Source organism: Erpetoichthys calabaricus, chromosome 17, assembly GCF_900747795.2.
Source record: "Erpetoichthys calabaricus chromosome 17, fErpCal1.3, whole genome shotgun sequence".
NCBI lineage: Eukaryota > Metazoa > Chordata > Cladistia > Polypteriformes > Polypteridae > Erpetoichthys > Erpetoichthys calabaricus.
In genome coordinates, this window is record NC_041410.2 from 42413224 (window position 1) to 42433537 (window position 20314).

Genomic DNA, 20314 nt, shown 5'->3' on the forward strand with positions numbered 1-20314 from the left:
ACCTGGCAGCATCTAAATCAACAATATTTTAGAATAAGCCTTTAAATTGAGGAGGCAGGTTCTCTCCCCTCTTTTACTCCATTTATCTTTATTCATTTATTAATCTATCTATTTACTTCTTTTTACTAGCTTAAAGTTTTACTCTGTTGGCCTAGCTCTCTTTCTCATTGGTGGGGGTTGATTTGTTTTGAACCTATTTTTGTAAAACTTGATTTATTTGTATGGAATGCTATTTGATTTTAATAAAATCAATAAAATCAAAAATAAATAAATAAATAAATCTAGAGGAGAGGGACATTACTGCTTTCAGCTTGTGTATTTGGCCTTATCAGTTGCTCCCATAGATGCTCTATTAACTTATCGTGATGACCCAGAGTAGTCTGCCATTAAGTCTCAGAACAAAGTTATACAAAATACAGGGCACAGGTGCATTATGTTATTATTATCAGGGGAAAGGCAGAGAGAAAAGAAAAGAGAATAAAAATGGATTTTTAAAAGTAAAAAGTTATCAGAAACTGGCATAGTATGAATTCTTTTGCTTATAATTATAATTCTTGCTTTTTCTCTTGTTAAAAAGTTTTAATTTTCATGAGTCACTCGCTTTGCTTGCCCACCCCCGGGTTTGGTTAACCGGATATACAATTTAAAGAGATTGTTATTGTCATGGGAATTGTTACATACTCTTTCGATTATGTGTTGCATCACTTTTCCATGATCATAAATAAGGGCGGTGGCTCTGAGGCTAAGGATCTGCGCTGGTATCCCGAAGGTTGCCGGTTCGAATCCCCGTCAATGCCAAAAAGAAATCCTACTCTGCTGGGCCCTTGAGCAAGGCCCTTAACCTTCAATTGCTCCAGGGGCGCTGTACAATGGCTGACCCTGCGCTCTGACCCCAAGGGGTATGCGAAAACTAACAAATTCCTAATACAAGAAATTGTATAAGGCGAAATAAAGAATAAAAAAAAAATACTATATAAACCTGACCCAATTGTGGTTTCTTCGAAATTAAACTGTGCGGGACCATAGATTCTCAAAGTGTATGGTCCATTATTGTGAAAATCTACATTTTGAGCATTGAATGATACGAACGCGAAAAGATTACTGTAGACTCTTGTGGATTTCACTTTCACCAAACAACAAATCTTTTAATTCTCGTGGATAGGCCTCTTCATTGGGAGGTAACAATACTTTTCCCCGATGGCAACATGAATTAGATGATCTACAAGTCTCAGACTTAAACTTACAATATTTACATACTTCTGTCATATCACTTATGTCCATATATTCAATCTCTTTTGCTGTTCCGTTATTTCACCGAATAATAATTTCCATTTGTTTGTGCTAATGTGATCTTTACTTTCTTTTTTTTTTTCGAATTTTACTACTGTCATATTCTTTAACTTGCTCTGCATGTGTATTGTGCCAACATTTTTGAACGTCTTTATGAAGTCTTTTATTTGTGACCACGATTGGACCTACGAAGTTTTCAATTCCACGTGGTCCGGGCTGATTATTCCTTTTTTTCAGAATTTGCACATAGATTATTATTGTTCTTTTCTGGCTTCTTTTCTCTCCAACGCTTGTGGGTCCTTTTTTGACACGCAGCTGTTTCTTCTTCACTTAGTCATTGACGTGCCATCTAGAACGTATAAAAATTTTAAGAGCTAAGCGCACAGGAAGTGTGTCTGCCAAAAGCATTCCAACGACTGAGAGGTTAGATGTCCGTGATCTTGTTTTAAATTCATTAGTCCCACGGGACGTCAAAGTGTCTTTCCGAGAAGGTCACGTCTCAGCCCAAGATGTTTTATATAATAGAGAGATATATTGATGATGGGTATAATTTCTTTGGTAATCTTGGTCATTGCTGGGGACACATGTGATGCTGCCAGATGCATTGTACACTCTGTGATGTGCGACATCATCAATGCCAGCCATCTTGTTTTCAGAACTTTGTTTACAGGGAGTTAACATGACGAAACTCTTCCAAGGGTTTTAATAACATTATGATTTGTGGGAATAGCCTTAGTTTTATGATTTAATAGAAAAGAATCATCTCCTGGAGGATTATAATAAGCAAGATGAATTGGACAACGAAAGCACAAAAGTCAAAACAAAAACAAGACATTTAAACGGGACAAGTGGGACCAGAGGGTCAAAAAGGACGATTGTCAACATACAGTCAAGGTCAAAAAGAAACAAAGCCAGAAATCTTTCCGCCTTACTGTTCATTCTCTAAATAGCATTGCAAAGTTTGTTTTAATCCAATCCCTGAATGCAGGGTGCTGCTATCTTAAATGGAAATAACAAGGCGTTTTTGTAAAATAAAAAAAAGAATTGTGAAAATATATCAGCTACGCTAAAAATGAAACCAAAATAAGAATAGAATTGAATTCTGAATCTTCCAACTTTTTAAAAAAATGAAAAAGAAATGCAAAACGTAACATGAAACAAAATAGACATATGACGTAACACTTAACACCTTCCAGCTTTCTTTTACACTTTCTGAACAACAGAGGAGTGAGAATGCCAGCTTCTAGAGGTCAGTCAGATTAGAGAGGGTATGCCAGGGAGAGATGATGACGACGTTGCTTTGTGGCACATGATATAAATGCCCATAGGCAATTTGCACAGATGCCATAGTGCACCATACAGAAGGGAATGATATTTCTGGTGCTGGGTTATTGAGGCAGGGTTCGAGAACATGTCTGTTGCTGGCGTGAGGAAGCATTTTATATTGACATCTGTGGGAAAGTGAAAATGAGTGGACGGGATAAAGCACCTCACTGAAAGAAAAAAATGTCTTCCATAGATCTGGTCTCCAAAGCACAGACTGACCGGGTGCCAACAATCTCATTTCTTTCAGATCCGCTCAGGATTTTTTGATGAACGCTATGTCCTGTCTTCACGAGTACGGACAGGCCGCAGCATTCGGGGACTGAGCCTTCCTCCTGCTTGCACCCGAGCAGAGCGGCGTGAGGTAGAGCGAGTGGTCTCAGACGCACTGGGTGGACTCAGAGGAGACCTGACGGGCCGCTATTATCGTTTGAGTGAGATGACGGATAGTGAGCAGCAGCAACTTATCGATGTAAGTAAACCTGCATTGTATACGTGCTTTAATCTGTGGGCCTGAGGGGCAGTGGGTTTGAAATTGGTTTCTGAATTTTTTTGTAAGGCCCTCCCTAACAGCTAACTTACACCATGCTGGATGTACAATAAGGTTCTCTCTGATTCTCACCATGTACCTGAGCGAGGCCTTCAGCATCACAAAAATGTGTGCAGTGAACAAGACGAGAATGCATTGTAACTGCTTGATCCTTTCCCACAGGACCATTTCCTGTTCGACAAACCTGTCTCTCCACTGCTGACCTGTGCAGGCATGGCTCGAGATTGGCCAGATGCTCGTGGAATTTGGTAAGTAATTTAGGGAAATTCAAGGGATTAGAAAGTTAAAAGTGAAAAGCAGATTGGTTGAAATGGAGTGACAGAGCGAGACAGAGACTGGTGAAAAAAGAAACAGCAAATCTGAGTGACTTTACCTTGAGAGGCTAAGGTAAGATTCAGAGGATTTTTGTGTCCTCTCTGTTAAGCCGGTGACAGTTTGATCTGAAACTGGTTTCTCCCTAGCCCACCACCTCGGGCCATTTGCTATAATCAGCTTCAAGCACACACACCACAGTAGGGCCACCCTGGACTGTAGATGTGGAGGCCAGTGATGTGTTACCCTTGGTCAGACATTCCTAGGACAACAAATGAATGAACACATTTTTATTAACCAAATGTACAAAGGTCATAAAAAATTAAGGGTAGAGTGCCCAAAAGTGACCCCGCTGCCATGCAGGGCTGTTCTGCGATAAGGCTTGTTGTGATATATTTGGATGGAAAGAGATACATGGTGGTAGCTTATTTAAACACCCAAAAGAAAAGATGAAGAGGATCAATATAACCATGCATAGAAGTCCTCTTGGGGAAGCTTTTCTAGATGAGTCCTTTGTTAACTGTTTTGTGCCAGGTTGGGGTGGCACCCAGAGTGGCTTCCTTATTTCATTTATGTGCACAAGTACAGAGAAATGGAGACAAGAAAAAGAAATTGTAAAAAAAAAATGTACATAAACCACACTTCTTTCTGTCTTATCCCCTGCAAACCTCATGTTCACCTTTCTTCCAAATTTCGTCAAAGCCAGTTTCTTGGGCATTATCTTTTGGTTTGTCCACTTCAAGATCTAAAAACCAAATCTGTATTAAGATGTGCTGACCACCAGAGTGCACCATTGGAAATTCAATGGGGGTGGTCTTCATCCATGCGACATATGGCTGGGCACATATATCAATATGAAACTGCTTTCTAATTGCTTTTGGATACCTTTAGATAGATGACCAAACAGCTTTTGAGAACTTTCATTTGTTGAATTTAAAAGTTGTGTTAGACAAAGTATGAAAGTAGTTTAGATCAGGGGGAGGCATGGAGGCTCAGCAGTTAGCCCTAGACAGCGGTCAGTGTTAAATCGAAGTCCAGGAACTATCTCTGTGGATTCTGCTTGTTCTTTCTGTGTCTGCTGGCACATTTCAGTGGCTATACCAGCGCAGACGTATTCACTTAACTTCACTGAGTGTGCTCTGAGATTAAATGATGCACTGTTATGGCGTTGCTTCTCACTTTTCTATAATACACTTTAACTTCCTGTCACCCTGTACTAAATAAAGTAAACTGCTCGAAAAAATTAAAGAAACACTTTGAAAACACATCAGATCTCAATGGAAAAAAAAAATCCTGCTGGCTATCTCTACTGATATGGACTGAGTGATGTGTTAGGAATGAAGGATGGCACATCCTTTGATGGAAATGAAAATTATCAACCTGGCTCAATTCAAAGACACCCCAAAAATCAAACTGAAAAAATAATGCAGTAGGCAGGCTAGTCCATTTTGATGAAATTTCATTGCAGCAGCTCCATATCGTACTCAGTAGTTTGTATGGCCCCCACGCGCTTGTTTGCATGCCTGACAATGTCGGGGCATGCTCCTAATGAGACGACAGATGGTGTCCTGGGGGATCTCCTCCCAGATCTGGACCAAGGCATCACTGAGCTCCTGGACAGTCTGAGGCATCAGATGGACAGTAATATAATGTCCCAGAGGTGTTCTATTGGATTTAGGTCAGGCGAGTGTGGGGGCCAGTCAATGGTATCAAATCCTTCATACTCCACAAACTGTCTGAATACTCTCGCCACACGAAGCTGAGTATTGTCGTGCACCAGGAGGAACCCAGGACCCACTGCACCAGCATAGGGTCTGACAATGGGTCCAAGGATTTCATCCCAATACCTAATGGCAGTCAAGGTACTGTTGTCTAGCCTATAGATGTCTGTGCATCCCTCCATGGATATGCCTACCCAGACCATCACTGACCCACCACCAAACTGGTCATGCTGAACGATGCTACAGGCAGGAAAACCTTCTCAATGGCTTCTCCAGACCCTTTCACGTCTGTCACATGTGCTCAGGGTGAAACTGCTCTCATCTGTGAAAAGCGCAGGGCGCCAGTGGTGGACCTGCCAATTCTGGTATTCTATGGCAAATGTCAGTCGAGCTCCACGGTGCCAGGCAGTGAGCACAGGGCCCACTAGAGGACGTTGGGCCCTCAGGCGACCCTCATGAAGTCTGTTTCTGATTGTTTGGTCAGAGACATTCACACCCATGGCCTGCTGGAGGTCATTTTGTAGGCTCTGGCATTGCTCATCCTGTTCCTCCTTGTCCAAAGGAGCAGATACCGGTCCTGCTGATGGGTTAAGGACCTTCCATGTCCCTGCCCAGCTCTCCTAGAGTAACTGCCTGTCTCCTGGAATCTCCTCCATGCCCTTGAGACTGTGCTGGGAGACACAGCAAGCCTTCTGGCAATGGCAGGCACGTATTGATGTGCCATCCTGGAGAAGTTGGACTACCTGTGCCAGCTCTGTAGGGTCCAGGTATGACCTCATGCTACCAGTAGTGACACTGACTGTAGCCAAATGCAAAACTAGCGAAAAAAACAGATGAGGAGGGTAAAATGTCAGTGACCTCCACCTGTTAAACCATTCCTGTTTTGGGGGTCGTCTCATTGTTGTCCCTCTAGCCCACCAGTTGTTAATTTCATGAACACCAAAGCAGCTGAAACTGTTTAACAACCCCCTCTGCTACTGAACTGACCAGATCAATAGCCCAGGAGTTTCATTGACTTGATGCTACACTCTGATTACAAACTGTTCCTTTAATTTTTTTGAGCAGTATAGATTCAGAATGTGGATAGCTAAAATGATGAATTAACTGCATGTTCAGAATGCCATTTATAGGACTCACCAAGTCTAAAAAAAACAGATGGTAACTGTGAAATATGTAACACATGAAATAGGCACAACAATGAGAAGACTTTTCTTATCTGGATAAATGAAGAAGACCACACTCGTGTCATATCTATGGAGAAAGGGGGAAACATGAAGAGGGTCTTTGAAAGGTTCTGCAGAGGACTCAAAGAGGTGAGTCATTGGCATCATGGTGACACCATTATACTGAGATCAAGAAGGCCAGTCATCACTGTGAGTAGGCCTAGACTTACTTGGCTGATTGTCCATTTCTCCATTAGTGTCTTTATTGTGTCCATTTCTTTGTAGTTTTTTAATGTGATTCCCTCCCATGTGTGGCCAGGAGTTTGTATGGATTACAAGTAGACTACAGAGAAACAATATCACTTACTTTAAACATTAATGCAGCGATGCCACAGGAGTTTGAGGCCATTCACCATTGTTAGTTGTCACTTTATTCGCACTTCTGTTATCAAGAGAAGGATGGGAAGCCCAGTCCATTGAAAAGGCTCCTGCTGATGTCTTCACTGTGCTCTGATGCATGCATACAAAGTCAGAGTGAAGGTTTCAAGTGTCTCTTTATCTAAGGGCCATAGTGCATTTAGAATTTAGGATGGACTTTGTTATCCCTAGAGGGAAGTTTATTTTCCAGCAGACGTACTCTGACACATAATGTTATTCTTGACCTCAGATGTGTTAAATAGTTCCAGACTTAGCTGTAGGCCACATCCTGCCTGGAGTTTTTCTTATACTCGCATAGTCCAGGCTTGGCTGTCCTGTTTTTGGTTTCATTCTGTGCTGTTTCCTTAGAAGACAAGTGTTGATGTCCATGCTTGGCGGCAGGGCCCTTTATGCTAATGCTCATGTGCTGCTGCTGCAGGTTGAAAGGCTAATCCAGGAGAAAGGCTGGGAGTTCATGTGGAACGAGAGACTTGGTTACATCCTGACCTGCCCATCCAACCTGGGGACAGGACTGAGAGCAGGCGTGCACATTAAACTACCTCTGCTGAGCAAGGTATTCAACTCGCCACAGATTTCTTGTGAAATTACTTGGTGTAGAGGATTCTGGACTCTGGGGCAGGGCTGGGGCTGGTCAATAAAAATTACATTTTGCTTGTTAGTTTTGATATATTTTTTTTCTTTTATGGGTTTTTTTGGCAAAAATGTGAAAATCTGAAGTAGAATTTAAGATAAATTTGAAGAGCAGGGTGCCGTTTGCATTCATGTGCTTAACAGGCCTTTTGCACATTCTACAGGATCCACGTTTCTCAAAAATCCTGGAAAACTTGCGCCTTCAGAAACGTGGAACCGGCGGAGTGGACACGGCTGCGGTTGGAAGTACTTTTGACATTTCAAACTTGGACCGTCTCGGCAAGTCTGAGGTGAGATGCTATGTCATACAAGCATATTTATACACAGGAAAGAAGCTGTCAGGAGGATACTCTGGATGAGCGACTCCACTTTATTAGTCTTGACAAAGAGCTTGGCCTGTGCTTTCATTTCAGAAGCCTCTCAATGATGTTTACTTTCTTTAGCTGATGTTTCTTTCCAGCTCAACCAGTCTCACTGCCATGGTCCCACTCCTCTGAATGTGCAGGACACCTTTACTTTAATAAGCCTTGCTTTAGATGACTGTAGGCAAAATTAACTAAATTGTCTCTGTCACAGGCATCTGTAAAATCAAGGAGCAGTCTGGACAGACAGCCATTTACCATAAATCTTGCCACTTGGCCTGCTTTGCTAACACTCCCCTTTTCCTAAATAAAAGCAAAGTAGCCATGCACTTGAAGTCTTTTTGTCACATAAACTCTATTTTATTACTGGCCCTGGAGCCCAGAAACAGAGGACCACCTAGGCCAGTACCTGGGGTACTATTGGCCTGTTGCGTTCTCTGTTGTTATACAGGGTGTCTATAAAGTCTGTGTGCAATTTAAAATAGTTTTAACTTTGCAAGTATACATCAAGTCAAGTCAAGTTGGGGAGCATGCACTGGTACAGTGCGTTGCCGCACCCACTACACGATGAAACAAATCGGGATCCCGGTTGGCAACCCCCCAGGCAGACATTAGGTCCAGTCCCACCCTCTGGAAGTGACCCTCTATCTGCCGCAGCCAGGTGTTATGTGGGCAACCCCTTGAGCTGGTCCAGCCACTTAGGTCCCCAACAATAAGGATCTTACGAGCTGGATCACCCTCAGGGAAGCGTGCCATATGGCCGTAGTGCCGTAACAGACGCTCCCTCACAATGCAGATAATGTGCCTCATTCGGGACTCCATGAGCAACCGCTCATTCAACACAAAGTCAAACCAGTGGTACCCAAGGATTTTCTGGAGAGACTCAGTACCAAAGGAGTCCAGTCTTCGTCTCAGGTCACTGGATAGCGTCCATGTCTCGCAACCATATAGCAAGACAGGAAGCACCAGGACTCTAAAGACTTGGACCTTCTTCCTTTTGCATAGATATCGGGAGTGCCACACACCCCTTTCCACCAACCTAATGACCCCCCATGCTCTCCCAATCCATCTACTGACTTCACAGGAAGATTCACCAGAGACATGAATGTCACTGCCAAGGTAAGCAAACCTCTCAACAAGGTCGACACTCTCTCCACAAACAGACACACTGCTGATGGCTGTGCCCAAGAGGTCATTAAAGGCCTGGATGTTGGTTTTTATTCAGTCTCTCGAGAGCTCCAATCAGAGCCTCCATTGACTCCGCAAAGATCACAGCGTCATCGGCAAAGTCAAGATCCGTGAATCTTTCTTCACCAACAGATGCCCCACAGCCGCTGGACCCCACGACCTTGCCCAACACCCAGTCCATATAAGCATTGAACAGAGTAGGAGCAAGAACACACCCCCGACGAACCCCAGAATCAACTGGGAAAAACGCAGAGGTCCTGCCTCCACTCTGCACAGCACTCACAGTACCAGTGTACAGGCTGGCCATGATATCCAGCAACCCGTGAACCCTCAGGATGTCCCACAGGGCAGCTCGATCAACTGAGTCGAACGCTTCACGAAAATCGACAAAGGCTGCAGAGAAACCATGAGAACCCTCAGTGCCAGGATGCGGTCGATGGTAGACTTCTTAGGTGTAAAATGGCATAGGGCCATTCTTTTTTTAACAGCGTGTTGTTAATGATATTAATGTTATTTAGAAATGCTGCAAAATTACTTTATTCCTCAACTTGAACAATTAGGACTGATAGAGAATGCGATGTTTCAACAATTTTTTATTGTTCTTGTTAATTTTCAACATGTCCACTATAATGTTTTCTCTGAAAACATTTTCAAGCTGATTTTCAGAAATACCAGCAATCACATCAGTAAACCTCACTTGCAAGTCTCTTAAAGATCGAGGTTTGGTTGAATAAACATTAATTTTCACAAGCCCCCCATAAAAAGAAATCTGATGGAATCAAATCTGGTGAACGTGGAGGCCATGAAAATTGTCCACCTCTTCCAATCTGTCTGTTAGGGAATTTCTCATGTAGAAACTGTCTAACATGCAAAGCAAAGTGACAAGAAGCACCATCTTGTTGAAACACTGTATTCTCTATCAGTCCTAATTGTTCAAGTTGAGGAATAAAGTAATTTTGCAGCATTTCTAAATAGCATTAATACAACCTTCAAAAAAGAATGGCCCTATGACTCGCATTAACTTTGGGAGAATCTCTTTCACATTCAACAGACTCATGTGGAGTTTCAGTTCCCCAAAAACGACAAAAATAAAACTTCTAAAGACAAAAAAACCCTAGATACATCAAGCTTTCTAGTCCTTTTTTACGAATTCTTTCAATTACTTATACTTGCAAAGTTACAACTGTTTTAAATTGCACACAGATTTTACATTACTTAGGGGAGCGAGATTCATGGCACTGGAAAGTAGCAGGAGTTGGGTGTTAGTCTACTGTACAAATAAGAACTTCATACACAGGACAACAAATCTGAACTAAAAGGATTACACCATTGTCACAAACTCCACAAAGAGCCATAGCAAGGTCTGGGGCAGCCACCCGTATAATTGGTTTCCTGGCTGCAAATTGTTAGTAAATGATAGCACTGATGTGCACAAAACCGAGTCCAAAACAGAATTGAGGGAATAAGGAAAAGGTGGAGGCTTTTAAAGAAAAAGACAGGAAGTGAAGTCAGAGGGGTCGGGCTCAGAAGGGTCTTCAGCCAAAGGCTTGAGCCCGGACGTGACTTCAAAGGGGCCGGAGCTGATAAGGTCTTCTTCCATAGGCTCGGACCCGGAAGTGACGTCAACAGGGCCAGGTGGAACCTCCCATGAGCACGTGTGTGACACACTATTATATTTTTTTCAAGTCAAAACTTTTTTGAGAAAGCCAACGCTTTTGGATGCATGCATGTGGTCACTAATTTCTCAGTATTAGCTAAGCCTCAGTGTTCCATGCTGTCTGTAACATGGAGTGTGCATGCAGGATAAGAAAAAAGCAAAAACACAGATTTTAATATTGGGTGGCACACAAAAAACCGAACCATCTCAGACTCCACCGTTGATGTACGTTTCTTAGCCTGCACATGAAATGAAAGATATGCAATACAAAAATCCAATTGCAATTGTTTGAAGAAGCCACGTGCAATAAATAATACAAGTTTTTCCTTGTCGTCGTCCTTCAGTTCTTGGGCACAAGTCATTCTGTACCGCTTCATTTATAGTGAGTACAACTCACGTTGACAAGACCTGCGCGAAATATTCACTTATTGTGCCGATTTATGTGTCGATTTTCTAAGGGTTCTGGCCATCCATTCCTGAATATCTACTACGACTGCAGGTGTACGAACGGACGGGGCCCAATTCTTTTTGCAGTTTGCAACTAGCCCAGTCTTACACCACTTCTTCACCAACTCGTGAATACTGCTCTTTGCTGATAAGTTTACGCCAGGAAACTTCTGTGTGAAAATGTCCCACGTTTTCTTAAAAGAACCGGTAAACACATATACCTCCACTATTCTAATCCTCTGTTGCAGAGAATATATCTTCCAGATCTCTTTCACGCACATCTGTACCCACTGGCTCACTGCCTCCTTACCAATGCACAATTGGGGCTGCTGACCCCATCACAACAACAAGGCTCCGCGATTGCGACGGCCAGCCGGTCCAAGACGATTTTATTTTTCATGTGCCGCCCTGCATGAGCGTGTAAACTGAAAGAAAACAGAATCAGTGGCACAAGCTGCTTATTATTTTTATTAGTGCTAGCTGAGTTGCTTTTGTAGAAAACATGGTAGAGAGAATGAGAATGTTTGAGGACAGCATGTTTGAGTAAAAGCGATTAGTAACTTTTAACATGTGACCACTAGGGGGTGTCACTAAGCCCCAGACCTCAGACACAATTGTAGCGGCATAGACCCAGGTTTGAAATCTTTATATTTTTGTAAATTGCCATACTCTGACTTCTTTTTTCAGAAAAATACAATTCTTCTTTCCCTTCACACGTTCTCGGTGAGCTTTGTCCACCACCTCCCTCGACTCCAACTTGTCTGGGTAAAGGTGGAGGGCTCCTTTTAATCAGGACCTGGTAGTATCCACCCAACATCCACCCAACAGCACCCCCTATTAGCCAACAAGGATCCCACCAGGGCCACCCTCCAAAACTACATCTCCCATGCAACTCTGTAGGTGTCCAAATGGGAGGTCCACCAGAGTAATACTGCCACTCAGTGTACTGGGGGAACACCTGGCCCTGGGAGCCAGTCACCCCCTTTCCTTCCTTTGTTACCTCCCAAAGACAACACCTACCATCCTGACAGGGGCACCCATCCACCAGCGCTCTCCCCCTGGCCAGATAGACCACTTTCCACTCAGCCAGGATGGATGTCATTCCTTGTCTATAACTTTTCTTTCCATTAAACATTTATTTGAGTCCATAAATTGATGAAAAAATCCTGATTATACCTTGATGCCAAAAAAGAGTTGTGATTTGTTACCATTTTAAATAAACATTGAATGATTTTTAGTTATCTTGATAGTATTAGCAAATGGCGCTTCCAGTCCTGTAGCAGGGATTCTCACAGCAGTTTCTGTGTATCTGAAACTTCCCAACTCCTCCTTACTGGGGTACCTTTGCAGCCCCCCATTGCCATGCTCTTGCTCAGTTCACATCCTTGGCTGGACCTGTAGTGAAACTGCAGAAAAAGGGCTTAAATGCATTAAATTTAGTTACATTTTATAACTGCAACATCAGGACCTCTGACACGAACACCACTTCCAACACCAGGTTGCTATTGATTCTTTTATTTTTGCACTATGAAATTATACCTATTATATATATAATTCACTAAGCAGCTGACAAGGGCATGCAAGTCAACCATGGGATACGCACGACATAGCCACGCCCGCCAACTCACAGAGCCCACCAACTCTAAGACCATGGGACGAGAACACCTGCCCGCCCGCCCGCCCGCCTGACTGTTACCAGCATTCACCGCAATGTACTGGAGTGTAAAACTATCACAGCTGCTAACTCACAAACTGTCCTTATTTCCCGGCCCGCATCCACCCTCTTATATAACTCTCTATTATATAAAAAAAACTTAGGACGAGACAAGATGTGACCTTCTTAGAAAGACACTTTCATGTCCCGTGAAACAAGACTTTGTGTCAAGAGATTTAACCACACCCGGGACCGGAAATAAAAGACAAAGAGTAGATGACAAAGTAGAACGTCGTAAAGAATTCAAAAACGTTGGCGCGATACACATGCAGAGCAGCTTAGAGATAATGGAAGTAGGAAAATGCGAAAGTCTCAGGAAAAAAGATAGTAAAGATCGCATTAGCGCAAACAAATGGAAAATATTACTCGGTGAAATAACGGAACAGCAAAAAGAGATTAAATAGTGTTTGAGGATGTCTGGGGGAGAAGAGAGGCAAGGCAGTGAGACAAAAGGACAGCTGCTGTACAGGCTTTTAAACGTTCAAAGCGCCGTGCGAGATGCAGATCACGCGGCATGGCAGCAGCAACAAGCCAGCAGCTGATTGAGCAAAGAGGAGGTAAAAAAACCCCAATTTGTTTCCCATTGTATCACCGTTTAAGAGGGGGTTTCAGAGGAGCGACTGCATCTTCTTGGGGTGCGTTCAACCCCCCTCTTCACGATGGTGTGTAGCGCAGGTTGGGGTGGGGGGGGTATGACGAGCAAAGCAAACACAGGACAAAGCTCCCTAGTATATATATATCTATATATATAAAAGCCAAATACCACTGACTCACTCATTACAAAATCTCCCGAACCATGAGGACTTGGGACTTGAAATTTGGAATGTAGGTTACCCTTGGCCCATAGGTGCTCACTAAGAAACGGTTTTAAAAATTTTGTGGTCCAAGTGTGAAATTTCTTATAGTTTTCTAGACCCGTTTGTATGTCTGCCCGCTTTTCATGAGAGAACTACTTAACGGATTTAGATCGGAGTTTTTTCTATAATTTGCTTGAACATTCCGTTGATTTTGTGACTTTCTCATCGCACTAAGTATCATAGTTCACTTGTGGTACCGATTTATTAGTACGAACCAGAGAGAGACTCATCAGGGGTGGGGCCCTCCTCACTCACACGTCTGCCTTGGGGTGTAACCTTAACTCTGCTTAGTTAGCGAACGAGAGAACTACTTAACTGATTTACATCTTTTTTTTCTATAATTTGCTTGAACGTTCCGGTTATTTTGTGATTTCTCTCATTGCGCTAAGAATCATAGTTTGTTTGCAGGAGTGATATATTCGCACTAATCCGAGACAGAGGCTACGGGCCGAGGGGAGGGGGAAGAGTGATGTCAGGAGTAGAGAGGTGGGTGGGGCCTTCCTCACTGTCCTGTTTCACTACTACATGAGCGAAGCCTCAGGGGATGACTAATATATATATATTAGTATATATTATATTGCATATACTTTCTTGGGCTGGTGCCCTGCCAGCAGACCCCCGTGACCCTGTAGTTAGGATATAGCGGGTTGGATAATGGATGGATGGATGGATTGTATATATGCTGTATAACAGATGCATGTGAAAGATGTACCACAATCTTGAATATCCATTCTTGATATTTTAGTGGGGCGGCATGGTGGCGCAATGGGTAGCGCTGCTGCCTCGCAGTTGGGAGACCTGAGGACCTGGGTTCGCTTCCCGGGTCCTCCCTGCGTAGAGTTTGCATGTTCTCCCCGTGTCTGCGTGGGTTTCCTCCGGGCGCTCCGGTTTCCTCCCACAGTCCAAAGACATGTTGGTTAGGTGGACTGGCGATTCTAAATTGGCCCTAGTGTGTGCTTGGTGTGTGGGTGTGTTTGTGTGTGTCCTGCGGTGGGTTGGCACCCTGCCCGGGATTGGTTCCTGCCTTGTGCCCTGTGTTGGCTGGAATTGGCTCCAGCAGACCTCCGTGACCCTGTGTTCGGATTCAGCGGGTTGGATAATGGATGGATGGATATTTTAGTGACTTAAACAAAAGACAGTAATAAAATGGCACTGTGGTATTGAAGCTTAACAAACATGTATTGAAGCAATATAAGCCCACCACACTTTTTTCATGAAGTCACAGAGATGATCTCCAGGGACATTGTAGAAGTAGTGTGAGATAGTGTAAACTCCAACAATACAATACTTAGACTTTGTCGAGACTCCATGCCCATCTACTATACTAAGACCCAATGGTTTTTATGCAAAACCTGAGGATTTATGTATTTTCTGAGAGGAAGAGCGAATGCAGTAAGATATCAAAGAAATCTGCTCATGCTCCATGGAGACCTTCCTCCATACATACGATGCTTCAACTCTTATTAAACACTCCATTGTCAATATACTGTTGATTTATTGAGGGTTTTAAAAAGTCCAACCCATTTTTTTTTATTTAGTAATTCAGGTCAGGCTATTCCTGCTTTCTGGATTCAATTTTTAAAATGACAGATATAAGCAAAAGCAGCCCCATGGTGGCACAGTGTGCAGCCTGTCAACTCCAAGGACCTGGGCTAGACATTCAGCCAGTGAGGACTTTGTAGTTTTCTCACACGTCTGTGCACTTCTATCTGCTCCCATGTTCCAAAAACATTCAAATCTGGGAAAACTGGTATGTTTTGAATGAACGGCTAGCATTCCATTTGTGATTGTTTGCTGCCTAGTGCTCAAAAAAAAAGTCAATGGAGGGGAGTGTGTGGAAAATCGGCCTGGTGAAAGTTTGTACTGAATAATGTGGTTTGTTCAAACACAGTCAGCAAGGTAAGCTATGGTATCCATTCCATATCCTGAATTAAAACTCTGGAGCACACAAAGGGCTTCTTAAAGGCCTGGACGTGTCAGGTTGTTACTGTGAGAACTGAGCTGTAACATCATGCTGGATGAAGCTGAATGTGCAGCTCCCTTTGCTAAGCCTCTCTTGGTTTCTGTTTGCAGGTGGAGCTTGTGCAGACTGTGATCGATGGAGTAAACTACTTGGTTGACTGTGAAAAAAGACTTGAACGTCGCCAAGACATCAAAATCCCCCCGCCCATCACCCAGTTCAAATAAAAAGTAAAAGATGACAACGTGTGACACTAGGTGGCATGCTTACATGAGACGCAGTGTGTGTGCGCCCAAAGCAAAGTGACGAGCTGCTTAATAAACATACGAGCTGCTGTAACCCAATCCGCTCTGCTTGTTTGTATGGTAAGGACTGGGAGACACAAGAAGCCAGAGGAGAAGTCCCCACCCCCCCCGCCCTTTAATTGTACTTGTCATTTTTACTTTTTATTCATATTAGTGTGCCTTTCATGTACTAAGCTTTTGTATTATATAGTGTTTAGTTACTTTACAGTGAAAGAAAGAATTTGGGAGCGATATCGCAAAACACATAACCGGACAGACCACTGGACATGCAAGGAGTTTTGTGTGTTTGCAAAATTTGTATCAACAACTAAAGGCTCTCCCAGAGCCCATTTCAGTTTCATTTGTGGAGGCTGTTACACGTCATCCTAAACAGGGCTCTGTAAACATTCGGGACATCATTTTACCCTTCTGGCGTATTCTTCTTTCTAAATGCAAAATTAAGGGGCTGAGCAATGCAGACTGCTGGGCTCAGAGAACACTCCTGGAGGTTACAGCGGCCCCTAACTCGGGTGTCGGGGCTTGCTGGTGACGTCCCATTAGTAGGTTCTATATGGGCTGGGCCTGCAGCACGTTGGTCTCCACCTGCCCCTGAACCCATATGAAGTGGGACAAAAAGAGCAACTTGACTTCTGCATTAAAAAAAATGGCCTTAAAGCTGCTGAAATCAATGCACCATTCGGGGCAGTTTTAATTGTGCATGACCAGGAGGCCACAAAAAGGGTAAGATTACCAACAAGATTTGTAACGCATAAGCTTTCAGCCAAGTCCACTGGCCGTTGTGCGCACAACTTGCTAAAGTAGACCTTTTGGTAGCTATCATCATGAAAATGTCAAGCTTTGGTTGTGTTCAGCTCCTGCTACCTAACTTGTGTGTGCTGACATCTCCCATAAACAGAGGAGAGAGCACCCAACAACTAAATTTCCCCCTCTGTCCCCTTAGTGAAGCTCCCCGCACACCATCATTGCTAATGAGCTTGAACCTTTTGTCCTGGAGGCACAAAGACATTGGATGAACAATAGCATCTCCTTCTCCCATTGTGTCTTACACTGGTTGAGGCAGCACATAGGCAGTGGGCACATCTTTTCCCAAATTAATTATTCCTCCACAAAGTCTTTTGTTTGTTTTTTTTTCAAATCACTAAGTGCTCTCCTGGTATCGCCATAGCAACAGAGTCGCCCTCCTATTTCTATACAATCTGCAGAGGAGGCCCCCGGTCACATGGTCACTGGACAATGACTTGCAGAGGCCCTCAGCATGAGAGTTTATACGTTATTCACTTTGTTGTTCTACACTTCTGAAACTGCCTGCTTCTCCTGATCTGTTCTTTTCCATTTGCACAACCTGCGAATTCGGCTCTCTTACTTTATAGCAATCAAGCAACAGGTATTTGAAAGTTTATATTTTTCTCAGCCAGAAGGCAAAACTCTCAATTCACCAGTCAATCTACGTCCCTGCCCTCACTTTTGGTCATGAGGTTTGGGTAATGACTGAAAGAATTAGATTATGGGAACCAGCTGCTTAGAGGTAGGATGACAAGCGCAGTCATCCGTGATAGGCCATGAGTAAAGCCACTGACCCTCGTCATCGTGAGGTGCCAACTGAGGCAGTTCTGGCATCTGATATGGACGCCTCCCTGTGGTGGTCTTACAGGCACAGCACAACTAACTGGGAGGAGAGGACCCACTTAGGAGGTTTGTATCTCCCAGATGGCCTGGGAACGCCTCAGGATACCACAGTATGAGATGGCAAGTGTGGCTGGGGAAAGGGATGAATGGGCCTCACTGCTAAAACTGTTACCCCCATGACCCGGATAAGCTCAGATAAGCAGGAGAAAATGAATGAACATATTTTTTTCAGTTAGGCTTCATTTTTCACACTCCCTTGGGGACGGCACTTACCTTTAGTGCTATCAACTTTGCTTGACACCCATCCGTTTTCTAAGATGCCTTCTCCAGTTTAGATAAAAGGGAGATAGATGGACAAATGGTACAACCATTGTCTATACAAAGGCTCCCCAATATCATGTCTGGGTGCATGTCTATTGGATGGTGAAGAAAAACTCCAGAAACACAAGCAGAACATGCAAATCCCACAGAGAACCACCATGGATGGGAAATGAACCGGGACGCAAGAGCTGCGAGGCAGTAACATCTGCTCCTCCATGTCACAGAAATTCACAGTAATAAACAATGTCCAGATTTTAGATTAAGCCCCTGAAAAAATTGTGTCATTTCTGGAGGTTTTGGCTTTCACCATTGTTAGTTGGGATAGTACATGCAGGGCCGTCTTAATGTATGGGCACAATGGGCACTGGCCAGGGACCCCAGCAGCATAGGGGTCCACGATGTTTCTGATGCCTATGCATTTTTCTGTTTTGCTATGTAAACAGGGGCCCCAGCACACTACTTTGCCCAGGGGCCTATGATGCTGTTAAGATGGCCCTGAGTACATGGCTGAAGTTAGGAAATGGGATTTATCAGAAAATGGAATGAACTTTAACAAAACTGATTATGTCATTTCTCAATGGAGTCTCCACCCTTCTGAATGCACTTGCGCCACCTGGCTGGCAGTGCCAGCAGAATAAAAGGTTTTGTCTTATCGTCGCAGCCACTCTTGCACCACTTTCTTCACGTCATCATCTGTCTTGAATTGACAACCACCCAGATGTTTTTTAGCGGCCCAATAAGGTGGAAATCACACGGTGTCAAATCTGGTGAACAAGGAGGATGCGGCAACACCTCAAACCTCAGTTTTTCCAGACAAGCCTTGGTTAGTTCTTAGCATTGATAGATAGATAGATACTTAACGTTTACCCCCCGGATGGAATTGAAGAGTCGCATAGTTTGGGGGAGGAACGATCTCCTCAGTCTGTCAGTGGAGCAGGACGGTGACACCAGTCTGTCGCTGAAGCTGCTCTTCTGTCTGGAGATGACACTGTTAAGTGGATGCAGTGGATTCTCCATAATTGATAGGAGCCTGCTGAGCGCCCGTCGCTCTGCCACATATGTTAAACTGTCCAGCTCCATGCCAACAGTAGAGCCTGCCTTCCTCACCAGTTTGTTCAGGCGTGAGGCGGCTTTCTTCTTAATGCTGCCTCCCCAGCACACCAAGTCCGATGTATATAGGCTGAACAGGACCGGAGAAAGTACAGTCCCCTGCGACGCTCCTGTGTATCATTGTCTTACAGCAAAATGACTCCTTGAGTCAGCAGTCCCCGCCGCTTGGATCGAATAGCAGGCTTCACATTGGTCTCCAGCAAGTCACAGTAACTTGCACTAGTGACTGGAATACCCCTCGGCATGTAGTGCTCGACAATAACTCAGGGGCACGAGTGGCTGCGAGGACAAGACAAAACCTTTTAGTCTGCTGGCACTTCCAGGTAGGTGGCGCAAGTGCATTGGGAAGGGTGGAGACCCCATTGAGAAATGACACGAAAAGTTTAGTTAAGGTTCATTCCATTTTCTAATAAATCTCATTTTCTAACTATAGCTTGACTCCTCCTCGTATAAAAGAAGGTCTCTTGGACAGTGGCTGGCAAAAAGGTTCTTCCTTGGCACAGCTTGTGCGGAGGGTGTTACCACATTTACGTAGCAAGAAAGCCGCTACGCTTTTAAAATGAGGGACGGATAAAATCAGGCCAACACCTAAGCCCTAACGAATTTCCACCCTGCCACCCAAATATTAACAACACCCAGGAAAAAGCCCATTAAGATTAAACACACCAAACACACAAATATATAAAATGATCCTTATTTGCTAGAATAACTATTTAGAAATACAAAAAATGGTAAACACACCCCACAAACAAAAAAACACATTGCAGTCCTGAAAAAAAAGTCCTTACTGTAAATGATGGAAGTGATTCTGGGAATGGAAACTAGGGTAAAATGATGGAAGGAAGAGTGGAACATTCCTATTTAATAAACTGCTTCCTGGAATATGGATAGTGAAATTCTGTCCTACCACCGGAGTCCAGAAGAATAGTCTTTGGAGGCGCACCTCTTATCCAAGAGCATCAAAGGACTGGATTGGGAGGAAAAGAACCCACCACCGTCCTTACGTCTGGTGGCCAAGCACCATCCTCCTCCTCTACGAATGTCCAGTAACTGAAAATGTTTAGGAGCTGCTGTGGATGATGTTGATTAGAAAATGGTCCACTCGAAAAGTCCCGCCACATCCTTCTCTTCCGGTTTTATTGGTACAGTGCATACAAACCACAAACTACAAATCCCACAATCCTCTCCACATCAGTGCAAACCTGTTTAAAGACACCGACCCCAATTTACAAACAGAAATCGGTGCACCCAGTGTTGTCATTCACATTTAACAAACACTCAACAGGACATACTTACATAGAAACAAAAACCCCCTATGTGGCCCCGCTACAATATGTCTC

At 43.7% G+C, this 20314-nt stretch overlaps 1 protein-coding gene across 2 annotated transcripts in view; it reads left to right on the forward strand.

Annotated features, from left to right (window-relative positions):
* ckmt1 (creatine kinase, mitochondrial 1) overlaps positions 1-15951 on the forward strand; it is a 55642-nt gene extending 39691 nt beyond the window's left edge. For both annotated transcript variants that reach the window (XM_051920826.1, XM_051920825.1), the window contains exons 5-10: positions 2864-3085; positions 3326-3411; positions 6386-6509; positions 7216-7350; positions 7592-7717; positions 15726-15951. In XM_051920826.1, the coding sequence (XP_051776786.1) occupies positions 2864-3085; positions 3326-3411; positions 6386-6509; positions 7216-7350; positions 7592-7717; positions 15726-15839 (807 nt within the window). In that variant the 3' untranslated portion in view covers positions 15840-15951. The remainder of the gene's footprint in view (positions 1-2863; positions 3086-3325; positions 3412-6385; positions 6510-7215; positions 7351-7591; positions 7718-15725) is intronic.
* The last annotated feature ends 4363 nt before the right edge of the window (positions 15952-20314 follow it).